The 19,615-nt window shown below is 32.3% G+C and overlaps 1 protein-coding gene and 1 long non-coding RNA gene across 7 annotated transcripts in view; one reads left to right on the forward strand and one right to left on the reverse strand.

Annotated features, from left to right (window-relative positions):
* Positions 1-11: 11 nt before the first annotated feature.
* Positions 12-19,615, reverse strand: part of LOC117122419 (troponin I-like) — a 25,269-nt gene continuing 5,665 nt past the window's right edge. The window contains exons 2-14 of one of the 6 annotated variants that reach the window (XM_033267975.1): positions 18,273-18,385; positions 14,696-14,773; positions 12,346-12,445; positions 10,487-10,561; positions 8,223-8,330; positions 5,871-5,891; positions 5,559-5,762; positions 5,086-5,187; positions 4,536-4,622; positions 4,013-4,234; positions 3,313-3,356; positions 2,786-2,929; positions 12-2,193 (exon numbers count right to left, since the gene is read on the reverse strand). In XM_033267975.1, coding sequence (XP_033123866.1) covers positions 2,812-2,929; positions 3,313-3,356; positions 4,013-4,234; positions 4,536-4,622; positions 5,086-5,187; positions 5,559-5,762; positions 5,871-5,891; positions 8,223-8,330; positions 10,487-10,561; positions 12,346-12,445; positions 14,696-14,773; positions 18,273-18,361 — 1,248 coding nt within the window. In that variant the 5' untranslated portion in view covers positions 18,362-18,385 and the 3' untranslated portion in view covers positions 12-2,193; positions 2,786-2,811. The remainder of the gene's footprint in view (positions 2,194-2,785; positions 2,930-3,312; positions 3,357-4,012; positions 4,235-4,535; positions 4,623-5,085; positions 5,188-5,558; positions 5,763-5,870; positions 5,892-8,222; positions 8,331-10,486; positions 10,562-12,345; positions 12,446-14,695; positions 14,774-18,272; positions 18,386-19,615) is intronic. The other 5 variants (XM_033267976.1, XM_033267977.1, XM_033267978.1 and 2 more) reach the window with 5 other exon arrangements.
* On the forward strand, positions 5,982-7,562 carry LOC117122421. Its single transcript, XR_004447712.1, has 2 exons — positions 5,982-6,030; positions 6,061-7,562. It is a non-coding gene; the product is annotated as an uncharacterized LOC117122421 (long non-coding RNA).

Consider the following 19,615-nt stretch of genomic DNA (forward strand, 5'->3'; position numbering starts at 1 on the left):
TAATTATTACATTTATTACATCTATTAAAGCAGAATTTATTGTTCAAACCAGTCCAGTTGTGTCAGTTTATACATAGTACTCAGTGAAAGAATAGGCAGATACTATGACAACTTTGATGAGTCTGAAGTTAACACTGAAAAAAGCTCTCAAAACAACTTGGGGAACAAAATCAGAGATCAATTAAATGGGAAAATAAGTAGAGGAATACCTGTACAGTACAAGTTTCAGTTGCTGGTTCAGTAATTAACAGCAAGGAATCTTGTAAGTTTTTTACACCTTTATTTACTCATAAAGATATCTCTGGTTTACCCCACCTGTCATATCTTGGGCATGATAGCGATCACCCAGGAACTGAGGTGCATCCCAGGCCCAGACGGCAGGTCAAGGCCACATTCACTTGCATTGTAGATTTTTTGAAAATCAAATTTATAAGAAATGTTTTGATAAATAAATATTGATAATCAAAATAATGCATAGAGAATATGTACTACTGTATTACGAGTTTTCATTATTGATGTCCATTTCACAATTTGTGATACAATTTTTTTACTATACTGTACTGTAATCTATAAAAATGTAAAATATAAACTACAATGCATGCATTAACTTTCTCAACACTGTACAATGTTATATAACTTTCTCAAAAAAGTTGTTTTTTACTTCTACCTACACAGTTAGGCACAAACAACGAATTGGTATCTAAGTATATTTTTGGGGATTTTTCAAGTTTTTTTACAACAGAAAATGAAATTATTATGAGCCACTGTCTCATGCATTTTCCTTCAGATCCTTCACATTAAACAATTTTAATTTATATTTATACGAAAGACTATTACCACAAGGCAACATAGAAATTTAAAAACTTTAAAAAGAAAACAAAAGACATTTATTATCTTCTAAACAAAAACCATAAAGAAAATATGTAATTAGCACCTCAAGCTTATAGAACTTAGTTTTGATATCTACTTGGCAATTATCAATACAATACTTGAAGCAGTACTTGCTTTTCTACTAATGATTAAAGTCAACAAAAGGAAAGTTGCTGTAATTATCTTGTTTACATTTCAAATAATTATTTTATGTACTGCTTTGATGCGCCTATTTCTTTGAGCACATACTTCAAAACAGAGCCGGGGCAGCAACTTTCCTTTGAATTGAATGTACATATTTTAAGGATGTATTGGATTATACTTACTTGGATTAGCTTGGGATTAGTCATGGGGATAATCTACTTAATACTTCACATCTCCTACAGTACCAAGATATTTGCAATTGTTTTAAATACATGTGCAAGGGATGTAATACTATCTATAAAATTGCTTTTCACCAACAACCGATAAAACTAATTTGACCCCCAATACATCAGGAATTACAAACAGGATGGAGTCAGTTTTTTTGTACAGTTATTATAATTTCATATCTAAATTTGGTAAAGTAACACCAAACATCTTTACACCCATGCTTTTCCCATTTAAATTTCTAAAGTTAATTTATAATTACCAAAGAATTCTGATGAGAATAACACTAATTGTATAAATGTAACTAAATTCATATTAATTTTTCTCAAATTCTGGTAATTTAATCTTGAAATTTAAAATACTTAAAACATGTTCACATCTCACTTTTAAATAAAGTATTTGAATTTTTATTTCTAAAAAAATATCCATTTTAGGAGAAAAAAAAAGATGTATTTAAAAAACTTTTCATAAACAAACTAAACCTTACACAACAAATGTATGGCATAGCCTCTACGGTGATCTGGTCAAGTACAGTTTGTTTCCTGCTTAAACAGGTAAAAAATATTAGCCTGGAGTTTATTCTGCATTTTTGTATTCAAACCATATTATAACACTGCACCTATCTACAATACTATTATTGAATCATGTGGAACCACATAAGGACCCAAAGCTTGCTATAAATCTTGCACCGATTGATATTCAGTAATAACATTTTTTTGTTGAAAATCATAAAAAAAGAGGCAGAATCTATTAGTTTTTATTTATACTTTGACTAATATTAAAGAGCCTATTCTACTCTTGTACCCACTTTGATATAATAAGTGTTCATCAGTCCGATATCTTAAAGATACGTGCCTAACTGCGCAACGATGAGCACGGCTGGACTTTGATTGATGTTACGATAAAAATATGCCAGCATCTGCCCTAAAGTATTTTTGGAATCTGTCTTGTCACCTGAAAAAGAGTAAACAAAAAAAAAAAAAGTTTATATATCCTCCTACTTTGAAATCTCGAACGAGTCTGTAATGCAGTATACCGAACTAAGATCAATGTATATAATGCAGTTAAGAACTATAGCATATTACCAATAGAAATGGTATCTACACCATAAAGTATAAATTCTGGATATTTATATCATTTATGGCTTGCTTGAACTCTAAACTTGAGGACAAAGAAACCCTCTGCGTTGCTTAAGCCTGACTGACACAAAATTTCAAAAATATAGTCGGTTTTTTTCTTTTTACCTTTTTGCCATTACTCTATTTTGATAAGATCATTTTAACCAAGAAGGTGCCCAAAATACTTTTTTAAAGGCCACTTTTCAAGCTTTAAATAATAAATACAATACCTGGCTATGTATTCTAGTTGTTAAAATATTACCAACCAATGTCTGAGATGAGTAATGGTTAGGCAAGTAAATATAGAACTGATTGACCGATACTGATTTCCAAAATGTCACTGTGCATGAGCAAATTAATATTTTGTAGCCTAATTAAATAAACATTTTTTGTTGTAGTTTTAGCAGTTTTTGAAAGGATAAACTTACTTCATTTTGAGCTGATCATCTGTTGATTACAAGGCTGGTCCTGTATGTTTCAAGGACAGGATTCCACTTCTCATTTGATCATTTTGGCTTTCTTGTTGTTGCTTTTGTTGTTGCTTTTCAACCTTTTTCAGTTTTGGTTTAATGCTGTCAAAGTACAAATACATATATCAAAGTTACAAAATCTGCTGTTAATATTTTTATTGAGCATAATTACATTTCTCCATCGTGGTGCCGCCACATAAAATATAGGGGATATCCACATCAAAGTACTGACTCTGGCATACAGCAGTTCATTATCTCAACCACACATTAATATCACTGATGGCAAGGGATTATAAATAAATGTTCAATTTTTTTTTCAATGTTGTGTTCCTAAAAGCAAGATGTAGGGTTTATACCCAAACAAATTCTGCGACCATCCCTTAATATATTTTTCAAAGTTTAAGGGTCAAGAGAGGCATTACACTGGATGGTTGGTATATAAGAACGTATATGTTTCAAAAAATAATTAATAATAACAAACTCACAATTTTCCTTTTGCTTCATTGGCTTGGCCTTGCAGTTCAGCAATCTAAAAAACAAGCACAAAAAATGGAGTTATGGGCATAAAATGTTTTAGTTAAAAGCTAATCATTATTAATTGTCTTTGAAATACTGTATCAGTAGAGTTTAATTTATATTCAAAGTTTGGCAGTTGTCAGAATTCCCTATAAAGCTTTGTTCATGATACTGTATCAAATTTTATGTGCCCATATATGGGCATGATGTCATCATATTACAGCATGTCACATTTATTTGTCACATCAAATTTGACAGTGTGGCCAGAGCTTAAAGTAAACTCCCCCCCACTTAAGAAGTTACTTTTCTCAGTCTGGCAAACTTGTATGATATGCCCATATATGAGCAGGATGTTGTCATATTACACTCAAAATATGTGCATGTCACATTTATTTGTCACATCAAATTTGACAGTGTGGCCAGAGCTTAAAGTGAACTCCCCAAAAGTTAACAAGTTACTTTTCTTAGTCTGGCAAACTTGTATGATGTGCCCATATGTGGGCATGATGTCATAATACACCAAAATATGTGCATGTCACATTTATTTGTCACATCAAATTTGACAGTGTGGACAGAGCTTAAATTCAATTTTCCATGAGTAAACAAGTTATATTTCTCAGTCTGGTTACAAAACACTGCAGATCACAATAATGAATAACTATACTCTACCTCCCAATCTTGTCTACGGATGAGAATTTCGATATCAAATATATCTCCTTCAACTTTAAGAATGTCCTGATACAAAGATTTGCACAAATCCATTAGCTCATCCTCAGTCAAACCTTCTGTTTGTATTGGGGTGACATTTGAAGCTATATAGTTTAATTTTGCCTGTTCTTTTTCAGCCGCCTCTTTCTTCAAGTCCTGTTTTGCTTTGTTCAACAACATAGCCTTTGGAAAAACAGAAGTTTTTATTAAAATCTTTTGAAACTAGTTTATATTTGTCTCTAGTAAAATTAGGTAGAAATTCCGCAAATGTAGATTCTTAAGGGATAGATACTGCAGACACACCACAAAGTGAAAATTATTTAGACTCAAGAAGACCCTGTAGAGGCAGACACCATTAAAAGTGGATCTGGAAGGTTACCTTTGGGCACTCATTTTAGAGTATACACTTTTTTAGCCATAGGCACAAAATGTTGAACTGCCTGTAATTTTTTGAACTTCACAGATCTATTAAAATGAGACCTACCTTGAGTCCGCCCTTCTTCTTGCCTCCACCCAGTTTTCCTAAAAGACTTGATTTCTTTTTGGGTGCTGCTGCCTTTTTTTCTGTTGGCTGAAAAAAGATTCATAATAGTACAGTAATGATGTTAGTGACGTGTATTATTCATATTGTAATACATTTAATTACATAATATCACAAACACTGACTGTGGTGGGCTAAAATAACAATAAAATTTAATATTTAAAATACATTTTTTGTAACTATATTTATGCAACTTTTTAGCTTTCAAAATATAATCATGGACTAGAAAAATTTCTCTCCCAAATTATGATTCAGAAATAATATTATTCCTTTCATTCGTATACTTAAATTCATATATCTTTAAATTAAGTGTTTTTTGTTGTGAACTGTGTTTATATATATATAGTATTAATATTATAGTTGATCCTTATGAGTACTACAGTACAGTATATAAGCAATTCAGTATTTTCCAGATATTACCTTTGCCCATATATGGGTGTGATGACATCATCATACAACTTAAATAGTGTTAAAATAACATAAGTCTCCTTACTTCTTTTTTACTTTCTTCCTCAGCTTTCTTTGCCTCAGCTTTCTTTGCCTCTGCTTTCTTTGCCTCGGCCTCCTTTCGCTTCCGTTCCTCTTCTGCTTGTTTCTGAAAGTATTTAATAAATACATTTTATAATATTTTGTCATGAGGGCCATTAGATGTTGGCTGTTACAATACTTTTTCAGAAAAAACAAGTCAGTAGGCCCTAATTCAGAAAAAATATCTCTAATATTGACAAGAATAATTACTGTAATGAGATTTCATTTAATGTTATTATAATATCAATTACAGTACTATTGTATCATTGCATAAACAGTGTAAGTATTTATAATTATCATTGATGTTATCTTTATCATTGTTTGTGCATCATCACCATCACTTATCAATATCAACAACATATGATCATCACCTTAACTATCACCATCACATTATTACATAATCACTACTAATACTACCATAGTCAAAATCTTTCTTACCTGTTGCCTCTTTCGTTCTTGCTCTTCTGCTGCCGCTTGCCTTCGCCTTTCCTCCTCCTCTGCCTGCCGTTGTCTCTCCTCCTCTTCAGCCTGGCGTCGCCTCTCCTCCTCTTCAGTTTGGCGTTGCCTTTCCTCTTCTTGACGTTGTTGTTCCTCCTGTCGTTGGCGTTCTTCTTCCTCCTGATGCTTCTGAGTGTCATCCTCCTACAGATCAGTAAACAACTTTTGTCAATATAAAGTAATTAATCATGATAATTAAGATAATTTGATCAACTAACTCTAAACTACTTAAGTAAAAACATGCATACTTACAACAATCCCATTTACTGCTGGCTGCAACAAGATAAAAGTAACCCATTAGTAAAATCTAAGTTTCTAATTAGTACTAGTAAATGTTGAAATAAATAATAAAATATTAAAAATAAAAAACAAATGTTGTACACAAAATGATTACTAAGTCAAGGCTTCCAAGGTTTGTTTACCCAATTATGATGATAATCAGGTTTGTTTATCCAGATATGATGATAATCAGGTTTGTTTATCCAGATATGATGATAATTAGGTTTGTTTATCCAGATATAACTATCATTTGTTCAGTCGCTAACAAATTTAACATTTTTTGGTGTTTTTACTTTTATATTGAATATGGTGGTGTGTCACTTTTTTTATACAATTCAATTCTATACTACGATTTTCTGTAATCAATCAGATTGCATAGATATTGGGTATTTTTGAAACTGATTTTGCTAATACAGTATTTCAGGAAATTTGTAAAACTGTCTAAACTTCCAGCCCTAACTTGGCAAACACATTAAAAATATGAAAAAGATATATATTGAAAGTGCATGATTTTTGTAAAGTAAGTAATGCATCCATCCATCCACTTGGTCCAGCATGGTTGGAAAAATGTGCATCCTGAAGAGTTAGAAATACAAGATTAATGAAATAATGTAATTTACATCATTACACCAAATGATTTGGGATGATGAAAGGACTACAGATGGAAAGATGATGCTGTTATGTTGGTCAAAGATAAATTATTGCTGTGGTAGAGAACGGAAGATGTATTAAATACTGACTTGTCTTATAATTATATTTCCAGTATATGTTACATTGTACCCTAGTTCCTTGATTTCAGTATAAATCCACCCCTAGAACACAAAATTGGGTCGAGCTTGTACATGGAGATTAGAATGTAGGTAAATCAGAGGTGTACGCTGAAAAATCTAAGGGGGGTCGAAACGAAAGCACAGGGGGGCAAGCTGAACTCGGAGCAATTTAGCAAAGCTTTCAGAATTCGCGGGGTGCGTTATTTGTGAGTGAAGCGAGCATATTTAAAGGGCACTTTCTTTAAAAGGGGGGGGTCGACCGCACCCATCGACCCCCCCCCCCCCCCCCAACGGTACGTCCCTGTAAATAGTAGTGGGTGCAATGCAAGTTATTTCATATTTGTATAATTTTTTTTCATATTATATTAAAGACTCACATAATTTATTGCAAAACCTATTTTCATTCCTGATGATGACATAATATCAAAATATTGAATCCCGACACGATAGCGTGCATTTCGATACTTGGAGTATGTATTATACTATCTTATCTGAGATTAATCAGTGGACCTTTCGGTTTTCTATGAAACTAGAGTTGGGCATTTTGCTACTGAAGTTACTGAACTATACTAGGATTGGTGGGTGAGGGGGTGAGTGGGGGGTGGGTGTTCTTATAATGAAGATGAAATTATACCAAGGAAACCTTGGTACATGTTTATGCCCAAATTCCTATAAAATATTAGATAAGTAGGACACAATATTAAGAGGTGTGTTACGGTATAGGCCTATGGTTGCTACACAGGAGTTACTGATTGGCTAACGCTACACATTCCACTGACAGAAATATGTACATCTCCACATTCCAGACTGAGTGAATAGATAGTATCCACTGGATGTCTTCTGGGTCAAATAATTGCTTCAAACGACCATTTACAGACAGAGCATTTGGAGGGATCCAAACTGGCTGTTGCTTGAAGTACATATGTCATTCAGTCTAGCGTACTATGTATATATTTACACCTACTTTTGTATCCATCTGTTTATTCCAGAAATATCTAGACTATAATGGTACTAGATATGACTATCTATAGGTCTATCGTAGTGGAGATATGGCTTGGTTGGTAAGATGCTTGCCATCCATTCCAAGGTTTCTAGGTCCAAATCCCAGGACTATAAATATCTGCATTCCTCACAATGAGACATAGTTTATAAAGCATCACATTTTCATTTAATTTAAGAAGACCCCTAATTATTATCCCTATTGATTGTAATTTAAAATACTTGGTGATTTATGATCTTAACAGCTACACCATGGCTAAACTAAATGTACACAAATGGGTTCACTAAAAATAGACTACACAATAATGTTACAGTAAAGAAAAAACTTTTGTTATATCTAGGTGAAGGAAATTAATGATTTTTTTTTATTGGCGAAGGAATAGACCTCTATAATGATACCTCCTCCTGATTGTTAATTTGTTATCATCAAAATGAATAGTAGTGAGAGAGATAGAAATGAGGGGGTGAAACGTAAGCTAAAGGTGAAGGGTGATAGGTGACACAAGCAGGTGCGAAAGTGATAGGATCAAGTGATGGGAACATCGTTAACTGGTACCTCCTCCACCTCCACCTGGTTACTCATTGTCTCCTCTGCAGTTGCCTCGCCATTTTCCACCACCTCTTGCTCCTGTGTTTCTATCTTGGGCGTTTCTTCTGCTTTGGGCTTCAGGTTAACAGGAAATTCAAGAAAAAATTTGCAAGTGATGATTGAATATATTTTGAATACCTCATTTGCTAAAATATCTAATCTAGGTAACTGGCATTTGTGCATATGTTGCATTTTGTTTATTGTCATTCTCCTGACAAGGTGGCAGCTACTTTCATTCGCTGAAACTACGCATAATAAGTTAACTATGCTCATGAATATTCATAACAGCCACTAAAAAATCGTACAACTAACCAATATAATTGAGTACTAATGCTCCCCTAAAGTAAGGAGACAAATGATTCTATATGTAAACAAAAGTATAAAAAAATAACTATAATGTTATAGCTCATATAATTTAGTATTAAATTTTTGTCAAACATGAATGATAATATTAAATAAAAAAAACATAAACAAATAATAAAATAAATACTTGATATAAAGTGTTAGATATTTTCACAAAAAACAGATAATGATTGTAATAGAAACTATTATATAGAAATAAAAAACATGAAATATTGGCCCTTTTAGGAGCTGATCCAATATATATTTCATAATATATTTCATGATTATCAAAGCTTAAAAATATATTAATTATGATTAATATTACTATTACAATACTATACTAATAATTTAATAATTTGTTTTTTATACAATAAGTTAATATAAGTAAACCAAACGAAATTTTTGATGAGTATTGCTAAGGCTCTACTTCTAAGTTATATATTGAATAGTTAAAAAATATCTTTTTTTATAGAGGATTAATGAGAAATAATATGTTATAAATAAAAAATATATAATTCTAGAGGAATACAAAGTAACACAGTTCATATGTCTTCTATATTTTTTATCGGTTTGTAATGATTTATTGATTTTTCTGACAGCTGACCTATTTTACAAGTTGGCCATCTTCCAAATAATGTTATGTAGCCATGTAAATACGAATGTAAACAAGTTGTATCGAAGCCAGGGGTGCCAGTGGCTGACATTCAGCCAGCATATTTAAAATAGTTGTAATCAGTTAAATACATTAAATAATATACTTCCTTGTAGCACTGATTATGTTGGAAGAAAAACAACATATTCTAGACATGAAACTCAGATGATTTTATCAGCAAGAAAATAGAGAGGAAAGAACAAAGAAGTTAAGGTAGAAAGAAAGAGATAACATGAATGAAAATGAAAGAGTAACAGATATCATTACACAAAAATATGACGTGAAAAGCATACGTTGATTTGATAAATAATGATAGACGTTAATACATAAATATACAACTATTACAGCTGTTTTTCCTTTGAAATCAATTTTAGTATCAATTGCTTTTCCAATTTAAATGCCTTCATTTGGCGTACTTTTCCATATTATTGTTTTTAGGAGTGGTTGAATTGAGCTGGTATTTTCAAATGGTGAGGTATTAAGCCGTCTAGACTTCCAAATTTTATTTGACAAAGACATGCGATATGCCCAAATATGTTCATGTTGACATCACATCATGACCATATATAGACACATCATGACCATATATAGACACATCATGACCAAGTATGGGCATACAACAGTTTATTGTCAAAGAAAATTTGATAGTGATTTGACAGAGCTTAACTTAAAATAACAGTCTGTTCTTCAGTAAATCATCATTCTCATTTACATAACTTAAATTTGCATATTTTTCCATACATTTACCACTTTAATATTGGCAAATTGGCCTGTTATAGTGTTATTTCAATTGAATTGTTTTTCTTTTCTGGGAATTACATACAGTAATTTCAAATTGTTTTTTTATCAATTGTGTTTTTTTTTTCCCCAACGTTTCATCTTCATTTTACTCACTGAGCTATAATATTTGTAATCGAAAAAAATGTAAACTAATTTCCAGAAAAAAATAATCAAAAATGAAAATTTAAAGCAAAAAAGGAAAAAATCCTGTTGGAAATAGAACTAAATATAAACATAAGCATTGATTTCTTTTCGGTTGTCTGTTAGGATGATAATTTCTGAAAACAGTGATAGGACTATTAAGACTATACTGTGGAAATTATGCCTGAAGACATAAGGATAGCTGTGTAGTTAGTTGTTAGTTTAATGCACGGCGTAGGCTAAGAAAGCAGCTTGCAAGACAACATGAAAGCAGAAGGCTACCACCATAGGATTAGGCGAGCTCCTGGACTGTTACCTCCGCTTCTTTCGCAGCTTCATTGTTGTTTTCCTCTCTTTCCTCTCGTCTGCGGCGGCGGGATACGTATGTTGACTAAACAGATGGCAAACCGGAATATAGTTTACCAATAGTAAAGAAGAAAATATAAATGTGATAGGAAATCATGCACAAATTTTATAGAAAACAAATTGGATAAAAAGTGAAAAACTTGAAAACCTGTATTTAAAATTTAATAAAAAATATACAATATAAATATCACAGTTGCATTATGGAGCTATATGGTTGCATCCTAATAAAGATACATTTACTATAGTAACAAATTATTTAACCACAGGATCCACAGTTTTAAATAAAACAAAGAGATTAGTTCAGAGCATGGAAGTATATACCTCCATGTTCAGAGTTACTGTATTTTTGTTTTAAATGATTTAACATTTAGATGTCTAGCCAACTGAAGTGCCTGGCCAGTGGTTCACATTTCAAACACTTGTAAAGTCATAGGTTGGGTCACAGAAACCAAGTACATTTTATCTGACTGATGGGATTTAAAATGTATGGCTGATTAACAGCAAACAGATGGATGGTGATGAGGCAAGGAGGGGCTACTACAAGTATGGTGATTTACCAATATATATGTCACTACAGTACTTCAATTTAATTGTGCTCATATTGACTAATCTCTCAAGTCCCTTTGGTTTATATTGTGTGTGTATATATTTAAATAATTGATTGATTATCAATATACTGTATAAAATTAACAATTTTATATTATTTTAAATAAAATTAGGGATCTCTAATTAAATTGTTATATCAATAGAATATAATTATTTACTTTTTAATAAAACAATTAATAAACAAACAAATAATTGATTGATTATCAATATACTGTATAAAATTAACAATTTTATATTATTTTAAATAAAATTAGGGATCTCTAATTAAATTGTTATATCAATAGAATATAATTATTTACTTTTTAATAAAATTATTATATGGTATCCAACATATATAGATTAACTAAATAAGAAATGAAACATTCATCAGTTAACATTAATATACATTATTATAAAATATAGGTATTAAAATAGAATTATTGGATTTTCATTAACAAAAATATAAACTTATTATTTATTGTTATTATTCATTTTTAAATAGTATTAAATAAGTCATCTATGTTGTGACCATCTACAACCATTGATGAAGTAAGCTCAGGTATAACTGAAATCATAGCCTTGGCATTAAGTGACAAATTATGTTAATGATCACTGGAGACCCTTGCTAAACAGTGCACATATTTGCAGTGACTTTGTCACAGGCCTATAGTAGGTCTGTAACAACATCTAGGTCTGCAACATTCTTCCAATGCACTGGCCTGCTATCTCTGGCTATGTATATTTTGCCAGCTGTCAAGTCATATCAATCAGCTATTCTCCTTTATCCCTATACTCTCCTAGATTGAATGTTAACCCATAGAATAATACAGAAAGACTGACTGTTCAGGGAGTAATGGTAATGGTTTCACTTTTGCGGTCACAGTTGTTCATGGTACAGTTACATACACTGTTAACTGACATCAGAAATATTAGAGGATATAATCACCAGTACGGTATTCATTTTGCAAGAAGGAATTACCAGCAGCAAAAGATAGCCTATTAAAATTCTCAATTTCAAAGCAAATTGATTCCCACTAATTTATATGGTTCATTTTTTAATCTTTTAAAATATTTTCTTTTTTTTTATGTTACCTGTTTGGAAGTTGAATCAAAATGCTTTTAAAATTGAGATTTTAATTTACTTTTCCAATATACTTGACCAACATAAAAGATGTAAATTAGATACACTCAATAGCTACTGTAATAATAATTTTAATAACTAACCTCTTCCTCTGGTGCGTCTCCACGTTGCCTGGCCGCCCTCCTCTCTTTTCTCCTTTCTCGTGCAAGTTCCTCATCTGTAGGGCCATTCTCTACTGCTGCCCTTTGAGTAAAAATTACATTTTCTGTTTTCAAATGTTATTGATTAAAAAATCATTCCTAAATTTTCTTTAAATGTAATATATTCATGATAATTAATATTTTTTTTTATAGATATTCTTGCAAATAATAATAATGGTAACAAACACCTCTACACTGGTGTATCATTGATGAGGTTCCTGAGCACCTCCTCCCCCTCACCTCTCCCCCCCCCTTTTTTTTGTTCAAACATGAAGAAAGTTCCAATAGTAAATTAATGGGAATAAATAGAAATGTAATGCGAGACTTTTTTTATACTTTGTTTTATAGCAAACTAATCTTTTTAAAGATCGTCAGAGGAGAGCGGGAAAAAAATTAAATTAAAATTTTAAATTTTAAATTAAATTTTAATTTTTAAATTTTGTTTTCTTATTTAGCAAATGGTTTTGCCAAAAACATGCAGATGGAGGAAAAAATAAAAATAAAATTTTATTGTTGAATGTAAACAGTGTAGTAATGGGATGGTTAAATGCTTTAAATTTATAATTAGGAAGAAATATCGGCGGGTGTGCTAATTTGCTGATAAATAAAATTTTGTTTTTAGTCAAAATCATTATTGGCGGGCAGCGGGTTCGCTAAACATTGACAAGGTATAAAAAATGTCTCGCCTAAGAGTATTTAAGAGGATAACAGCCAATTTGTGGTGTAGTCATAGCCATCGTGATGCTCCATTCGTAGTTTTGCATGCTGCGTTATGTTCAGTGGATGTAATATATTCACCACCCACCTTTTCAAATTTCTGGATATTCCACTGTATTTTAGTGGTTCAATTTGTTTCTATAGATAACTATTTCTATTCTTTGTAATTGCCCAAATAATCATTATTTTTTGCCAGAAACCCAAATGCATCACTTTTAAAAGGAATTTGTCTAACATTTGATAAATTCATCAATTGAAAAGTTTCCTGAGCAAACTAGTAGCTCATAAAAATATGTGATTATACAAAATTTATAACTCCTCAATTTTATCTAAAAAGAACCTCAAAACGACTCATCAATTAACCCAATTATTTCCATCGTTCATGTATGGTTACCATACTACGTACATCTGTATTTAAGTGTCTACCTGACCAACCCTTACTAGATCTTTCTATCCACATGCCTGGCATAGCTGGCATACTTTAAAACCAGTATCTCAGTAACATTACTATACAGACTTAATGACAATAATTCTATTGAATTGATACTCAAAACTGAAAGCTGTAAGAAATAGTGAGTGATAGTCATAAACCTTGATATTTTATATGGTGGCGGCACCAGCAGACATCGAGTGTCGAGTGGGGGGGGGGGGCAGGGGGAAGAATCACCGTGATCTGAGCCTGAGCATGCTCTGAGAGTGCCATTTCCAAGCATATAGATGTGTGATTGGTGTGGACCCCTGTCATGGAACTCTGACCTCTCAAAAAGAGACCACTGTTGGGGTCTTTGACAACTCGTTGGGAAATCGGTTGGTTGAACTTTGAATTTTCAATCAGTTTGCTTGATTAAGAATATTAAATTAATTGCTCTCATTTTTTGAAGAATTTCCTTAAGTATTGCTCACTGAATTTTGGTCTTTTAGGATTATCAAATTAAAAACACAGTTAACTCATCCAAGAAACAATGTAGATTAATTTGAAGGCATGCTCTGATCTACTGTAGATTGCATAGTAAACACATAGATATTTACAGAAACAAATTTGTTTAAAAAAAACAGAATGTAGCCGAAACATGTTCATTAAACCATGGTTGGAGCTAAGATTACAATATGTTCATTGAGTAATAAATCTAATATAAATAGATGTTTGACACCCCAAGACTATCCCCCTCCCCCCAACTTCACTGGCACCCTTACTGAGGTGGAGATAATCCGGAGACCCAAACAACTGCCATAGTTCACATCACCCACCAAAGATACTGAAGATGATAAACTAGCTTTAAAGGAAGAATGAATTTTTAGTGGATTGGATACAACAATATAAAAATGGAAGCCAGCCACGTCCCCTCACAATTTCTGTTCCCCCCTCCCCCTTATATTTAATATAATTTTTTTTGTTTATTCAAATAATTATTATTAAATAGCAAAAATTATAAAAATAATATAGTTTTTCCTTGAATCATATTTTAATAATAATAAACTTACACCCATCAATCACAGTTTACGCTACAAAACACAATGAAAACATTGTCACTGTTAATAAACAAAAGTAAAAAGTAAATTATAACCATGCACGTACAACTCCCTTTGTCGTCGTCGTTCCTCTCTACGTTTACGCATTGCTTCCATGTCGTCCTCAAAAGATTTACTGTTAAGTCTACACAGATAAAATAACAACAAACGTGCAACCAAACAGTTAATAACACAATCAAACCGTACATATAAAAAACACCATGCAGTCAATGAAACAATCTGCAAGAAATAAAAACTTTATATTATACACAAAAGGTTAATCAAACATGTTAATTATAACAATCCAAAAATAGTCCTATAAACTGGGGTCAAATACTGTATCATTCCAACAGTCATGCTGGCATATTATAAAATAAAGACCAATCATAGTATAGAGAGTTCAGGATATTTACATCAAGACATGTATTAATGTGTTCAAAATTAGAGATTCAACATACAGCCTGCCACGAAAAGCCGGGCAATTATAACTGCGCCTGACGGTCATCGGCCAATATGATTCTTATGGTGAATGCCACAAACTGCAGGGAGCGGGGTTAGATTCGTCAGCTGACGGTCAAGCGACACAGTGTGTGCCTGGCTTAAAATATTCAAATAAACGCTTTGTATAAACGCTCCCCTGTAGGAGTTTACCTTTTTCAGGAATAAACGCTCCCTTAAATGACTAAACAAAGCTAATGGAAGCAACGTCATCCTCAACCATTCTGATAACATGCTATTCCAGGAGAATCACTTTCAATAACACATTGTAATTAAGTCCCATCATTTAGATATTGTTTTTAAGGTCCAAAAAAGAGTTGGTTGTGGGACGTTGCTCCAGTTCTTCATTTATCAGTGATATTAAGGAGCATTTATTTGAGTAATACAGTATCCATTTTACACCAAATAATAAATTCCCCCCTCATAAACCCTTCTCAACAATGAAAGCCGCGGGTCGTTTATTTGAATAAATACGGTATTTTATGCTAGGTGGCATAAATTACTTTAATGTATTAATAGTCTATTAATAGTTTATTATTAAATTTACAGTGTACAACATCATTACCATTTTTAACTGGTTTCAATTACCAACTATTAAGAAAAGATTTTTAGTAAACTTTATTGTTTGAAACGGAAAAAATATTACCAGAACTTCTGTAATTCATAGTGGTATATATAAGGAGGAGAAATGGGGCATGGTGTGCATTTCCCGAAAAAAGATTGTGTTCCTGCACAGGCACTTTCCCCCAACGAAAACTTTCTTTGTAAGTATTTAAAAATCACCTCATTTCCCTAGCTAGTTCCCTGCACTTTCCTGAGCTTAACCACCCCTTCACCACATCATCTTAAATAGCCTTTGATCTCTTGCTGTAATATTCAAAATACACTGCAGTCTATATCCAACTATGTCAAACTTTGTTTACTTTGGGCAGAGAACTCCCTGCTTTGAGTAAGCTACTTCAATTACTTTCAATTGAATGAGAATAATATCTCACCAGTTTTAACTGAATAAATTACACTGTTCCTCTACTGTAAAGGCTTGCCATCTCAAAACCAGCATACTGTTTGCTAATTGTTAAACTGAGTATATTAGCATAGAATGTGCCAGTATTATATTCTTTAGTACATAGAAGTTATAATATTTTTACTCATAGCTTTTGCAATAGTTGTTTAGTCAATTCCAGTCAATTTTGATACGTTGTAGAACTGATTTTTGTAAGACAGAAAAAAGTTGTTTGACGAATATCTAGTGAACAGGAATGAGATACAGATTTTTGAACATTTAAAACCTGGGGGAAAGGTGTAAAAAGGAGAAGTTATGCCCTTTTTCCCGCAGTTTTTAAATATTCAGAAATCTGTATCTCATTCAAATTTTTTGTTTTGATACTAATGCTGGTTTTGGGATGGCAACCCCTATATTGTTTGCATAGACCCTTAATTACATTAAATTTCCCGTTAATAAATTTAAGGTTTTTCAGAACTTAAAATATCAGTAAATAAGCCAATAATTGTACTCTTTTAATCTTTATTAAAATATCTGTGTCTAGATAATTTTAAACCAAAGATGATGTAGAAGTTGCTCTGAAATCGGAATGTTTGTGCCTGCCGCCAAACCTCAGATTTTGGGGTTATTGCGTACTAACGCGAAAAAACTAAAAAATTGAAGTTTCTGCACCTGACGCGAATACTACAATTTTGGAGGTTTTGCGTCTCCCTATATAGAGCAAAACTTTTAATAAGTAATAAGTTTTAGGACGCAAAACTTCTGGAATTCGAGTATTTGCACCGGATTTAAGTGTACAGTATACGCAAAAACTCCAAAATCGGAGGGTTGATTTAAAGGTTTGAAACTCCAATTTTGGAGTTTTTACATTTATTACGCAAAAAGTTTTGCTCATTTCTATATCAAGAGAGCTTGTTTTAATAGTACACAAAAAACTCCAAAATCAGGGGGTTGATTAAAAGTTTTGCTCTCTTGTTTAATTAATACAGTAGTACGCAAAAATTCCGAAATCGAAAGATTGATTACAAGTTTTGAAACTTTGATTTTGGAGTTTTCGCGCATATTACACAAAAACTCCAAAATCTGAGTTTGGCAGCAGGTGCAGACACTCTGTAAATGGAGTAACTACATACATGTAATGCTGGCTATCTTGTCCATTTGTTGTCCATCTATACAGACCTGACTACATTCCAATCTTTGCATGGTTAACATACTGTGGAGGTCAATTGCCTAACCCTAGACTGCCATTTTCAGTGGCACACCAAGATGGTGATAGAATATTGTGTTTGACACAGTATCCCTCTAGGCTACATAATGTAGTCCGTATTCATTGGCATGGTCTGATGTAATACACCTTATTTTTTTATAAGAACACATTTTATAAGAACACTGAGGCTGAAATTGCTTAAAAATTAAGAACAAAATAAGGACAAATTGAGGCTAAGGTAAAATTTCAAATGAGGTTTATATTTTTAAAAACCAAAATATTATATCTGTACATTATGTGCAGTAGGTGTGACTGTAATACCCTCTATAATACAGTACAGGTGTACCTATCTGACTTGGGGGCAATTTTTTGCGGGGTCACTTTCACCTACATTCCAGTACAGTGCATACTGCCGTACAATTAAATATTTTATTGTTTAAAAGGTGTGTAAACTAAGAACAAAATAAGAACATTTTGAGCCTGAAATCGGCCAAAAAATAAGAACACTGAGCCTGGGCAAAATTTTACTGGTTCTTATAAAAAAAAAAAAGTGTATTAGCATATCACATAAAAAACAAGGAAATGATTGAGATATAATATATGTTTATGCTTCTGATAAGTTATTCTCTTTATACTAGCTAGGTGTAACTTCTTATTTATGGACAAACAATGCAAAGAAAACCAAAAAACAAAGATTAAAATTCTATCTCTAATAATACCATCATCTACAGAATACTCAAAATTAAGTCCGGAGTAATCCAATGATAACAAATATCTATAATTTTTTGAAAGATGATTAGAAAGATTAATATGAACTTCAACAATGATTATTACTTTCACTATAGGTGACCAATAAATAAGACATCCTCCTAAACTTTGCTCTCTCAAAAAATTTGCTAAAAACCTACTTGCATTTTAATATGCATGATTACTTACTGCTGAGCTTCCTGATCCTGTTGCATTCTCTTTTTCCTCCTTTCTTCCCGTCGGCGGGCTCGTTCATCTGCTTCTGCTTGGTCACCCATATTATCTTAGGAAAAAGAACCAACCTACAAGAGTAAAAGAATTTTATCAAAAAATTTATTTGGTGAGAATCACTAGGAATTGCCGATTATGTATGTTCCTATCTGGTTCCTACTTAACGTAAGGTATGCCTTGAGTTTTGAAAGTTTATCTATGGAGGTATAGACAGTATTATATTTTATCAGACATAGACAGATTTACAAGTTTCCAGCTTAAGAAATTACTCCGAGGTGCACAAGTTAAGATCTATGTGATCAATAACAAGGTAAAATAGTGGAATGGAATGCAGAGTGCTTACTTAGGATCCTCATACTCCCAGCTAACAATATTATGTTATAAAAACGTAATATAATAACATTATAGCTTGGTGCAAAAATGTTATTTTGTAGAATCATTAAGTATGAACAACTCCCTGTACGTCATAATAATTGAACATTCCTACAACATTGTTTAAATGTTATTTTGTGACATACCTAAGAACAGCATTTGCAAACATTTTGTGTTCGCTAGGCTGTTAGTAAGTTTAAAGGCAGTTACTAAGAATGATGGTGTAGTTGGAAATATACATTTAGTAATTGGCAAACAAATTTCACTTTAAAAGCATTCAAAGCATATTGATATGAACTCTGTATCAAGCCCTTCAAATGGGATGTGCCATTGGTGTTATCAAAATATTGGCTCTGTGCATGGAAACATTATTGATACACTACCTGTATTTAGAAACTAGTCAAAGATTATCTTTCAGTGTACTAATTATATATAATTATATAGCATAATGTAATCATGACGATGAGATGACCACGAGTTGGAGACTTTAAACACGAAATTATCATATTCATATTTTTTTGAATAAATTTTGTGTTTCAATGGCCTAGGTAAGTTGGCTATTCATAAATCAAACTAGCAGGAATGGGTCAATATACAAAGAGCAGAGCCATTGAATGTTTAGCCACCCTAAACAATTATTTCAAGTACCAACACACACACAGATTTCAAGTGTGTTATTATGGGAAGATGTTAGTAAGGTCCCTTGAAGACATGTTATAGCAAACACAGAATGGTACAGAATCTGACATGCTGCTTGAATAAAAACCTTGTACTATATGGAAGTTAATGGTGTACAGTTGCATTGGCTTGGCTACAAAAAAATAGTAAAGTTTCTGAAAACTCAGAATGGGTAAAGCCTCAGATATTCCAACTTCTAAACATTCAAATGTAGGAAATGTTGCACTGGAGGTGACACCCCCCCCCCCCCC

The sequence above is a fragment of the Anneissia japonica genome, unplaced genomic scaffold, assembly GCF_011630105.1.
Source record: "Anneissia japonica isolate Jap-2015-1 unplaced genomic scaffold, ASM1163010v1 scaffold275_len1219475_cov178, whole genome shotgun sequence".
Taxonomy (NCBI): Eukaryota; Metazoa; Echinodermata; class Crinoidea; order Comatulida; family Comatulidae; genus Anneissia; species Anneissia japonica.